General features: G+C 39.8%; 1 protein-coding gene across 1 annotated transcript; it reads left to right on the forward strand.

Annotated features, from left to right (window-relative positions):
• Positions 1-1,336: 1,336 nt before the first annotated feature.
• On the forward strand, positions 1,337-8,788 carry LOC125490769 (achelase-2-like). The gene is made up of 5 exons (XM_048631037.1): positions 1,337-1,449; positions 3,998-4,289; positions 4,476-4,611; positions 4,832-4,983; positions 8,382-8,788. Exons 1-5 carry the CDS (start codon positions 1,361-1,363, stop codon positions 8,517-8,519), a joined length of 807 nt encoding a protein of 268 aa, XP_048486994.1. The 5' UTR covers positions 1,337-1,360; the 3' UTR covers positions 8,520-8,788.
• The last annotated feature ends 3,532 nt before the right edge of the window (positions 8,789-12,320 follow it).

Here is a 12,320-nt window from a genome sequence, read left to right on the forward strand (position 1 = left end):
TAGGTGTTTAAAGATTGTGCCTAAAGAGTTTTAGACGAAACGAGCCTTATGCCACATAAGTCTTGGCAAAGTGATGGTTCGGCCAAAAAAGTTTAGACCATACGAGTTATGCGAAATGAGTTTTGGTCAATAAAGATTATGCCAGATGAGCGGAACCCCGGGATGGGTCGTGATGAAAGTATATACCTAATCTTTATTTTTCTTTGATTACAGGTGTGAGTGAAGCTGCGTACCTATACCTTAAGCAGTATACCAAGAAGAATTTCTCGCACCTGCAGCGATTTTAGACGAAATAATGATGATTAATGACATCTTCTTCTTCCACAACGAGTATCAAGGGTTGGCTGGAAGAAATGGATTTTTGGCAATTAGCCTTTGTACATTGTCTCAATTTCATTTAATTTTATGCTCTTGTTTCTTGTTACTTAAGAAAATGAAAAAAATTAAGTGTTCATAAATAAATAAATAATAATTAAGTACAATAGTTTTCTATCTCGTTATTCCCACGCCACGACCCACAGATATTACCTACCTATATCATTGTAAAATCTAGATTTAATGTCTTATATCAGAACATAATCAGAACTAATTTTGTTTCTGTTCGCCGTGGACAATTTTTTTATACAACAAATGTCGTTTGTTATATTATATCCTCTTTCATTTACTATCGACCCTATATTTTGATTTATCTATACTTATGAATGTACCTAATTATAAAAATAGGTAATAGCAGAAAAGAGTTGCCGTTTAAACCAGAAATAGGCAAAATTTAATCGATGGCATCACTGGATTCAATCACAGCGACGTCGCCACCGGAACAGATAAGATTGTGGCACTATACAACACATCTTGGCGTCATAGCGCCGCGTCAAGTTAGCGCTCTGACGCGCGCTAGTAATGCTTTCTGTTTGACGTAGCATTAAGTTATTTTAAATTTGCTGTAAGTTATACATAGCCCTCATTATAACGTACTTTAGAGCGGTGGTGGTGTAATGGATACAATGGATAAGGCCTCGTCCTCTCAATCAAGAGGCCGTGGGTTCAAATCCTGGCCTGTGCCAATGAATTCTTTCAATTAAGGAGTTTAAGTATAATTATACCAGGTGCTCTTACGGTGATGGACAACATCGTGAGGAAACCTGCACATCTAGATTCTAGATGTGTATCCTAAGTGCATTGTACTTATCCCAAAACGGCGATATGGTTCGCAACCTATCACGGGAGTACAAAAATGTGCTGCGAAAAGTGGGTGGCTCGCTTGTGAGCCACCTCTGACTACCCCTTCGAGGATTACAGTCGTGAGTGCATATGTAGGTATGTATATGTATGTATGTAACGTACTTTATCGCTGTATTTGCAGATGCGTGGTCAGAAGCCGCTGCTGTTAAACTGTGGGGGCGTGATACTCACACAGCACCACGTGCTCACCGCTGCGCACTGCTTAAATCTGTAATAAATTCTTAATTTTTGCATATACTTAGTTACGATTTAGCGGTCAGCTATATTTCACTGTCATTAATTTACATGCTGCCTCCAAGAGCTTCGCTATTATACGCAGAACTAGCACCGCCAGTGGATAAAAAATAGTAACTTCCGTTTGAAAGCGTTTATTCCAAAAACTGCCAAGGCCACCCCCTCGTCATGCTAATTCTTATTTTTAGAACGGCCATCGTTAGCGATTTTTAGATTAACTTCTAGATTCCAAGCACAAGGGATTAGCCGCAATAGCGACTATAACTATTATAACTAGGATTATTTCCTTTATGGTGGAGGCTTACTTACTGTACGTAATTCGCCGCTCGCTGGCGTCGTGGACGCGGTCTAAAGGAAGTTGTCCCGGCTCTAAGGCTGTTACTCCACCACCGCCGTTACCGGGAGGTGATGACGTCGCCAATTTTGTGATATTATTTAACATGGACATGAAGTGTCCGAGCGCCGTCATCCTTTACGTCGTTCTCGCTGACGGAGCGTCACGGATGATGACGGCTGTGTGTGGTGGACAAACGGCCTAAGGCACCGTGTAGCGCATATATTTACTATAGCTGTTGCCCACGAGATTCGCTTCGCCCTAAAATTATTTTGCCGTGGACGACTCCCGAACTACCTACCCAATAACATGCCATGGTGGTATTAAATTAGATGAAAGTTGACAAATAAGTACGAAGATACTTGACTAAAAATGATTTTCATGACTTCATTGAGCAAAGACTTGTATAGCAATGGCAGAACAGAAATTTATAAATGTTTAATTTCAAGCATCTAACTTATGCAGTTTTGGTTTTTTCATACTACCTACTTATTTTTTTTCACTTTAACTCCCATTTTTCAAAACAAAACCATAACTTTACTAAAGTGTGCAGACATGTTAGATTGAAAACATCTAGGTATCTTGCAATATCCTATTGTAACTAAGCTTTACGGCTGTTTTAACAGCATGCAGATTTCATCACGCACGTGGGATAGCACGCCATTTTCCCGCATCTCGTGTGCATATTCCACGCGTTACAATGAATACTTGTATGAACGCGTGCGGGGAAATCCCGCGTGCGTGATCAAATCCGCATGCTGTTAAAAACAGCCTAAGTTAATGCCGAATTTCAACCGCTAACTCCGGTTTTTGTGGGAAAATACGGTACCTAAGCTACGTCCCTTCCAAATTTCAAGTGCCTACGCTACGTTTAGCCTGTGCGTTGATATCGTGTGCGTGTCAGTCATGGGAATTCCGTATGTAGAAAATCTCTGCACATTTTTCCTAAAACACCTACGTAATAAGTTTCATGGTTTTATCTTCAAAATTGACGCATACGAACCAAATGACAATGAATGAAACCTCGTATTGAAATGTACAGTCGTTTATTGGGTTGTTTTCGAGGACCTTAAAAACATACTGCAAATACGTGGCTTTTTTTTTCTAAATGAAACCTTTTTACTGAAGGGACTTATTCAGCTTTACCCTAACTGTGGGGGAGGCGCCGATAGGCGCCTTCATCCAGTTAAACACGTGGCAAACACATACAAACTATAAGTACATCAGCTAAAATCAAACCATACCGCGATCTATACGAACACCCGACAACGCCATCTAGGAGCGGACATAGCTACTATATAAATGAAACTTCTAAAACTCAACACCCATAAAACTTTCAACCCCTATATTACACCCCACACTGGGATTTTTTTTTTGTGATTATGTAGTGCCGAAATACAAAATATAATGTTTTTATCTTCAAAAATGACGAACTTCATACAAAATATGAACCCCTATTTCATCCACTCACAGGTCGAAGTTTCAAAAACGCTAGAACAAAATGTTTAATTATTGCTCATCAAGTGTTTAAATATAAAGTTTATTTAAAAAAAGGTCTACCCGGCCGGGAATCGAACCCGGGACCTTCGGCATAGCAGTCAGGGTCACTAACCACTACGCCAGTCAGCCGTCATATTTTTATCTTTTAAAATTAAGTATTCGCATACAACTTTTAACCCCCCCTTTTAACCCCTTACAACCTCCGTTTCGCAATAAAAAGTAGCATATGTTCTTTCTCAGGGTCTCGACCATATGTATACCAAATTTCATTCAAATCCGTTCAGTAGTTTTGGCGTGAAAGAGTAACAGACAGACAGACAGTTCCGGATATAACCAACATATGGCACTAAAAGCGCAATACAGAGAGCTTGTATGGAGCCGTGGCCAATTAATATAAAATCCTACATCGCGGTATTAAAGTTTTTCATTTGTCTGAAATAAATACAAAACCTAATATGTTAAATATATTCTATAGTAGGAGAGTCAGACAGTGACTTTCGCATTTATAATATTAGTTAGGATTAGGATAATATAAAATATCAAATCAAATAGTCAATCCAAAAGAGAAGCAATGTGAATTGTGTTACAGGCGTGAACCCTTTGCCACTGCAGTATCAAGTCATACAGTGAATGATCTAGGTATCCATATCTCCAAAAGCTCCTAGGTCCATACCTATGAAATCTTTCCAGAGAAATCAATGACACTACAGCTGCTACTGGCACTACCATCTTGAGGGCATCTAAAGTTGTCATTCGCGTCGGATCTACCTACAATGACCGCGGAGGCTCAGAGCATGCGACGTCCAAGACCGTGGTTCACGAGAGCTATACCTTCCCTTTTAACGACGTGGCAGTGTTGGTGCTGTCGGACAGTATAAGCAACTACCGGAGCAGCTCGGTGCAGCCAGCCGCCATCCCCCCGGGGGGGTATGTGGTCCCGGACAACGCGTCTGTGGTAGCTGTCGGGTGGGGACGAACTGATGTGAGTATCAAACACTTCACCTTGTGGATTTTATCGGCATTTATATGTAGCTAAGTAATGACCTAATTTCTTATTTGATAATAAACGGAAATATACCTACCTCATGTTTGGCATGATGCAGCAATGAGCCCCTGAATCATTTCGGTCGGCTTCCTATACTCGTACCACTACTGTAATACCCCGTAGGAGAACTGCAGCAACTCAAGCCCCCTCGGCCTGCGGCGCGTGGGGCTGCGCACGGTGGACCGAGACACCTGCGCCGCGCGTTATTCGATCTTCTCATACAACAACATGCTCTGCGCGGGGCTGCTTGGTGTTGGAGGTAAGCTCGTATATCCGACTCGTCGATAGGCTGGACCGACTTTTGCAGACGATTGACGAGTATTGTCGAGTGCGTTTGAGGTTTGATGAAAAACTGACTCCGCAACGAAGCCAAATGTCGAGTATTTGTGAGATTTGCTGAAGTTTGTGTTCACACACGTTCGATATTTTCCAGACTCGTCATACCTAGCTCGGCTAACAATAAGAGTTTGACCCCACAGGAGCCGGTATTTGTTCGGGTGACTCCGGTGGTCCCCTGGTGTACAACGGGGTGGTGGTGGGGGTGACCTCATTTTCGGTGACATGCGACGATTCCTTCTACCCTCAAGTGTTCATGCGCGTTTCTAGCTACACCAACTGGATCAACAACACTGTAAGTAGTTTAATGAAATATAGAAATAGAACAGCGTACCCTTGCACCCCACGGCTGAGAATGCCCCCCCTTAAAGAGTTTCTTCTCTTAACATTTCTTTAATATGCTCGTTGATTTTAATAGTTGGGTAGATGTACAGCGTGATGGGTATGAAAGTGTATTGGGTAAGTTTGGTGACGTAAGAGTGAATGAGAATGGCAGGTATCTTCTGGATGTTTGCTTAGAAAGAAACCTTGTAGTTTCTAATTCTATGTTCAAGCACAAAAAGATACAAATGTATACATGGCAACGACAAAATGAAAGGAGTATAATAGACTTTGTGATTGTGGATGAAAGATTACGCGTAAACGTTGCTGATACTCGAGCCTATCGGGGTGTCAATGTTGGAACGGACCATTTTCTGGTTGAAAGCCGGATTCGTGGTCTGTTTAATTATTGGCGACACCGACCTCAAGTATCAACAACAAATTTAGAGCGTATCAAAGTAGAAAAATTGCAAGATCATGTTAGTAAGTAAAGAGTATAGAAGAAGTTTGAAAGAAAACTTAGAGAGCACTAATATCTTAGATGAAAATGATTTAGAAGAAAAATGGAAGCGTTTGAAAGACAATTTAGTAAATACGGCGGTGAAATTATGTGGAGTGAATAAAAGAAAGAAGAGTGGTAAGAGGGAGCTTACTTGGTGGGATGATGAATGCAAAAAGGTAGTGAATGAAAAGAAGATGGCATGGTTGGATTTGTTGTCTAAAAAAGCCAACAACAGAATGCAAGGAAATCAGGGAATGGAAGATGAAATGAAAGAAATTCGTGAAAAGTATGTTTTACTAAAGAAAAAAGTAAAAGAAGTGATTGAAAGGAAGAAAAAGGCATTAAAAGATGAATGTGATAGAAAATTCTCTGACAACTTTCGAGCGAACAATAAATTGTTCTGGAAGTTGGTAAGAAAGGCTCGAGGGAAGTCAGAGAATACAAATCTGCATGTGATAAGGGATGAAAATGGAGATGTTTTGAATGATGAAAATAAAGTCCTTAAAAGATGGAAAGAATATTTTGAAAGTTTGTTTGAAAGCACAGATTGTATGACTGTAAGTGATGTAGAGGTAGAAAGTGAAAGAATTATACATGAGGAATACAAGATAAGTATGAAAGAAATTATGGATGCATTAAAAAGAATGAAAGTTGGCAAATCGGCCGGGTATGATAGGGTATCTTTAGAGATGCTAAGAGCGGGAGGTGGAGTGGCTGCAAGTGAGCTTTACCAACTCTTCAATGAGTGCTGGCTTTGCGGTACGGTGCCACGCGACTGGTGCAGAGCGGTCATAGTTCCTTTGTATAAAGGAAAAGAATCACTCCAGACCTGCAACAGTTACCGCGGCATCAGCCTCTTAAGTATAGTTGGTAAATTGTATGCAAAAATATTGATTGAAAGGGTAGTGAAAGAGACCGAAGAAAAGATCTGGGATGTGCAAGGTGGTTTTCGAAAGGGGATGGGATGTACGGATCAAGTCTTTTCTCTACGAAGCGTCACAGAAAAAGTCCTTGCAAAGCAGCAAAAGGTGTTCTGTGGCTTATGATAGAGTGAGGAGGAATGATTTATGGGAGACACTATCCGTTTATGGAGTGTCTGGCCACCTGACGCGGGCACTGGGGTCCCTTTATAGGGAATCTAGTGCGTGTGTCAGGATAAACGGAGCCTACACTGACTGGTTTGGTATCCACAGAGGTGTTAGACAGGGATGTGTGGCTTCGCCTTGGCTGTTTAATTTATTTATGGATAGTTGTCTCAAGGATATGAAAGATGACGAAAGAGGTTTGCGAATAGGAGAGTTGCTTCTTAAGTGTTTCCTGTATGCTGACGATCAAGTCATACTTGCATCGTCGGTAGAACAGCTGCAACAACAAGTAACTCTCATGCATGAAAGTTTTAAAAGGAAAGGAATGAAAGTGAATGTTAATAAGACGAAAGTTATGGTGTTTGAAAGAGAGGAAGAGGTAACTGAATGTAAGATCACGATCGAGAACGAAAAAGTGGAGCAATTGAATGAGTTTGTTTATTTGGGTAGTCTGTTTACGAGGGATGGGAAATGTGAAGGGGATATTGAAAGAAGAGTGAAAGCGGGAAATAAAGTAAATGGGGCCTTCCACTCTTTCATGAGGAGTCAAAACGTGTCTCAAAAGGCTCGTTTGGCTGTTCATGGGGGAGTGTTGGTCCCTACACTAATGTATGGAAGTGAAAGCTGGGTTTGGCAGAAGAAGAATGAAAGTAGGGTAAATGCTGTTGAGATGCGCTCTCTAAGAAGTATGTGTGGACTGAAACTGAATGATAGAATAAGGAATAGTGTTATAAGAGATCGAGTTGGAGTAAAAGAAGACGTAGTGACCAAAATTGAAAAGGGAATGTTGAGATGGTTTGGTCACATTGAAAGGATGGATGAAAGAAGACTGACGAAAGAAATTTATTGTGCGGAGATGTATGGTTGTGTCGGTACGTCCTAGGCGAAAGTATGTCGACCAGATAGGCGACATACTCAAGAAGAGCCAAATTAGGAGTTTCCGAAACCGACGTGCGTGTATGAAGAGACTTATGAATGTGGAGGAAGCGAAAGAAGTATGTCAGGATCGTGGAACGTGGAGATCCATAGTCTCTGCCTACCCCTCTGGGAGACAGGCGTGAGCATATGTATGTATGTGTACATTTCTTTATGACGAACAAGAAAATATTTTTGTTATCATACCTATACCCTACCTAATACGTAAAATTATATCATCATCATCGTGGCCTTGTACGTCTATGACAGACGATTTAGTTAGTGTCTGGAACACGATTTTTCGTGACTATATAAGCCGATACGGGAGCGGCAAGGCCTCCCGCAGGATCTACAAGTGAAAGTGCAGCTAATGGTCGGTACACGACTGTGACGTTTTTGGCGCTTGAGGGCGAGATCAGAAAACCAGGCGTCGTCGTGAATTTTACGGCCGTCGAACACGTGCTTTCGCCATGCATCCCTACCCTCAGCGAGTTTCTCCCAACTTTGATAATCGATGCCAGAAGCAGCCATATCCCGCTTGACGCAATCTTTGAATCGCAGTATGGGTCGCCCCAACCCTCTCTTAGCATTTGCCACAGCGCCAAGCATAACACTCCGCGGCAGACGAGACGTTTCCATTCTGTGCACATGCCCTAAAAAATTATAAACGCGAAAGTTTTTAAGTAAGTACATACCTAAGTATGTTGAGCAAATTTGATGAAATAAGGTAGGTTGATGAAGTAGGAGCTGATACCCTCGATTTACATTATAATTTTAAACTTTCCACTGAGCGCCCCCCAGTAGGCGCGGTGATTTCCGTGATACAGGGTAACTCCTGGCTGGAAGGGTGCATTCATTAATCAATTCCAGGTAAGTCAAAACCAGGTTGTGGTTGTGGACAAGAACAGTCACAACACCGCCGTGGCAGCTGACGTCACCAGGTTGATGCTACTCGTCTTCGCAACGTCAATTGGGATTATGTATTCCAAAATCTCATTATTTTTTTAAGTAGGTAGCTACCGATGATAGTTTTAATGTCTAAATTTAAACTTATTGTGTTTAAATTATAATATTAATATTTTTTATAAATTTATGTTTAAAAAGTGGCTTTTTAGGCAAATACTGTAAGTTTTGCATTTCCGTTTATAATGTTTTTTTTTTCTTATTATACATATAGGATGTTCTCGGAGTGGTAGGTATATTGTTACCTGAAAAGGGGTGACTCAGACTCATTCTGAGAAACTTTTGTCAGGTAGTTTAACTTGATTGTGTTGATGACTTTGAAATTTTGTCTTTTATTGAAATTAAATGTATTTTTAACAACTTATGATTGTTTATAAGTATCTTTCCTTTGCCCCCTTTGGTATATTAATACTATGTAGGTACGAATAGAAATCATAAGTAGGTATATGAAAAAGAAATATGCGAAACGTTTTACATATTTGATGTGTCCTAGAGTCCACTTGCAAAGCTAAGGGTCTTAAGGGGACCATAAATAGCTACGTTTACCTTAAATAAAATTTACACCGCGGTGTTGTAAAAAAACGTTATATTAAGTAACTACTAGCTGTTCCCGCGAGCTTCGCTTCGCCTTAAAAAGTTTTCCCGTGGGAATTCCGGGATAAAAAGTAGCCTATGTACTTTCTCAGGGTCTAGACCATAATGTATACTAAATTTCATTCCAGACATTGTACAGACCTTAGAATAACAATATACGAACGAGACGGTAAAGTAATTTATGTTTACTGGCGTATTCGACGATGTATCTGTGTCAGTTCATTATATACTTATGTACAATACCTAGAAACTTACGTAGCGTAGGACATACAATACAGTGTGTTAAAAAGGATAGACAAGACACTAAGAGATGTAGATGTTGACCTTTACTATAATTATTTACCACTATTGCAACACCTTGTACTTTAACGTCCGTCAACATTGCTTTGCCGTAGACAAGTAAAAAAGCTACAATAAATAATATTGCGATGGCCATGGCTTGGCCATCGCAATTTTTACTTAGGTACTTTTGAGACTGGAAATAAAAAGGAAAGTGATGGTTTTCAGTATGAAGTTACTAATAATGACTGTCCTATTTTACCATGGTAAGCTTTATTATTTACGGTAGTTGCAAGTACGGTAGAGTAAAATTGGATTTATCTATTATCTATGTGTATATGTGGTAGGTACTTTATACTAAGCTCCTTCAGTTTTCAAAGGTAAAAGAATGTAATCTTACTAATTTTTTATTTATATAGTTAGGTAGGTATACTAAATCAAAGTCTATTTAAAAAGTAAAAGAATTGTTATTTCTTTATTACCGATAGGGTACAATCAACCCCCAGTAAAAGATAGAATTATTTTTTTCAACATTATTAGGAAAGGAAAGAATAAGCCAGATGATTGCCGACCTCCGATAGGAGATGGTACCCAAAGAAGAAGAAGAAGAACATTATTAGGCATGTATTAATTACCTACCTTAAGAATGACAATTTTATCTTTATGCGAACCATACATTTTTTGCGATCAGGAATTTCTCATAAAAATTATGGACTACGTGTAGGTAGGTATATAATTATGTTTTCAGGGAGCTGTGAGGACATGGTGACTGTGAGGGAGCCCTCCGCGCCCTCCGCGCCCCCCGCCAACAGGATCGTCGGGGGACGACCCACCACCGTCGAGGCATACCCATACATGGCGTATTTAAGATCATTATATACGGTAGGTAGTTAGGTACTGCTGCTTAACCAGACACACCAAGCACCGAGCAATGAAAAGGTTAAATTTTCATAATACCAACACCAAACAGGGAAGTGATGTTGATGTGACTGTGACCGTAGGTACACACTTGTACGGGTAGGGTCAGTGCGTCTCAGTATGTCTGAGAAATACTTCTCAAATGTTCTAAAAATTAAAATAATGAAGGTTTCAATATCCATAATGATAGTTATTTGTTGGGAGTTCTGATGTAAGTTATCAGATCATATGAAAATTATGTGACATTACTTACTAATGATTTGATTTAGTATAACTAATTAAGTAGATACGTCAGTTTTCAGGGTTTTAAACTTCCACGGTATAATAAAAAAATAATAAAAAAAAAATTATTTAACTCTTCGTTGTACAAATATTAAAAACATAACATTGTACAATTTTATAAGATTTTAACTAAAAAATAATCATTTATAATTTTATGGTTTTATGTTGCAGAATCAGAACATCTCATATGCCATTTAATAAATTTAGTTTTAACATGAAAAAAAGGGACAGTCCGAATTGTACTTTATGTGACAAGGAAGAGAATCTTCTTCACTTTGTTCTTGAGTGTAAAATTAACGTACAACCCCGACTTGATTTCTTACACGACACTCAGTGCACGGCCGGGGAGCTCCTCTTCCTCGTGCACGGCATCCTCAGCTCAAGCCTCACTCTTGATCACAGTGGCCGGTTCCTTAGTTTTATCATTTACTCCCTAACCTTAAGACAATATTATAAATCTGTAGGTTAAGTTCTATTCCCATAGTTGAACTACTAAGTACCTACTATTTTTGATAATTATTTAAGGATTGTTGTTTTTTGTTAGTTTTTAAGCCGACTTAATCTTAGGATGTATGGCTTATAAAATAAATGAGATTATAAAAAAAAATCATTTATAATTTGTTTGACAGCCAACTTTTACCATGTATTTCTGTTTCGATGGTAAGGCCCCAAAACTTTAGTTAAATTTGATTAGGAGGAAGGTTCTACAAATTAAAATTATGAAGTTACCTTTCTTTTTGTCAAACCAGGATGCGTTACTTACGGGCCTTTTCGGTGCTGGACACCATTATATTTTTAATTATTCTTAATGTTCTTTTGTTTGATTCACTTTTAATTTAAATTTCGTTTTTTATTTTATTTTTTTGTGTACTTATGTTATTACTTACTATTTTTTGGTGTGTGGTGCTAGACACCGAATAAAGATTTTTTATATTTTATCTTTACCTAGGCGTCATAGCGCAGCGTCATGTGAGCGCTCTGACGCGCGCTGGTAATACTTTCTGTTTGACGTAGCCTTATGTTATTTTGAATTTGCGGTTAGTTATTATATAGCCCTCATTGTAACGTTCTTTATCACTGTATTTGCAGATGCGTGGTCAGAGGCTGCTGGGGGGTGTCTGTGGGGGCGTGATACTCACACAGCACCACGTGCTCACCGCTGCACACTGCTTATTTCGGTATTAAATTCCAAAATTTTGTAAGTACTTAGTTATTCTCTAAATTATCATGAACGTCTCACTATATTTCCCTTTCATTAATTTACGAGCTGCTCCCAAGAGCTTCGCTGCGCCTTTAAGGCGCTATTATACGCAGAACTAGCGCAACCATTAGATAAAATTCGTAACATCCGTTTGAAAGCGTTAGATTAGGAGGTAGGTACTAAAATTGGCGACGAAGACGCCAGCGGCGGAGCTATAATAGTAAATATAATTTCCTTTACGGTGGAGGCGTACGTACTATACGCTGGCGTCGTGGACGCGGTCCAAAGGAAGTTGTCCCGGCTCTGAGGCTGTTCCTCCACCACCGCCGTTACCGGAAGGTAACGTGGCCATGAAGTGTCCGAGCGCCGTCATCCTTCATGTCGTTCTCGCTGACGGAGCGTCACGGATGGTGATGGTTGTGGTGGACAAACGGCCTAAGGCATCGTGTAGCGCATATATTTACTATTTTAAATATCGAAATAGTCAGTCCAAAAGAGAACCCGATGTGAATTGTGTTACAGGTGTGAACCCTTTGCCACTGCAGTGTCAAGTCATGCGGCGAATGATCTAG

Source organism: Plutella xylostella, chromosome 27, assembly GCF_932276165.1.
Source record: "Plutella xylostella chromosome 27, ilPluXylo3.1, whole genome shotgun sequence".
NCBI classification, from domain to species: Eukaryota; Metazoa; Arthropoda; class Insecta; order Lepidoptera; family Plutellidae; genus Plutella; species Plutella xylostella.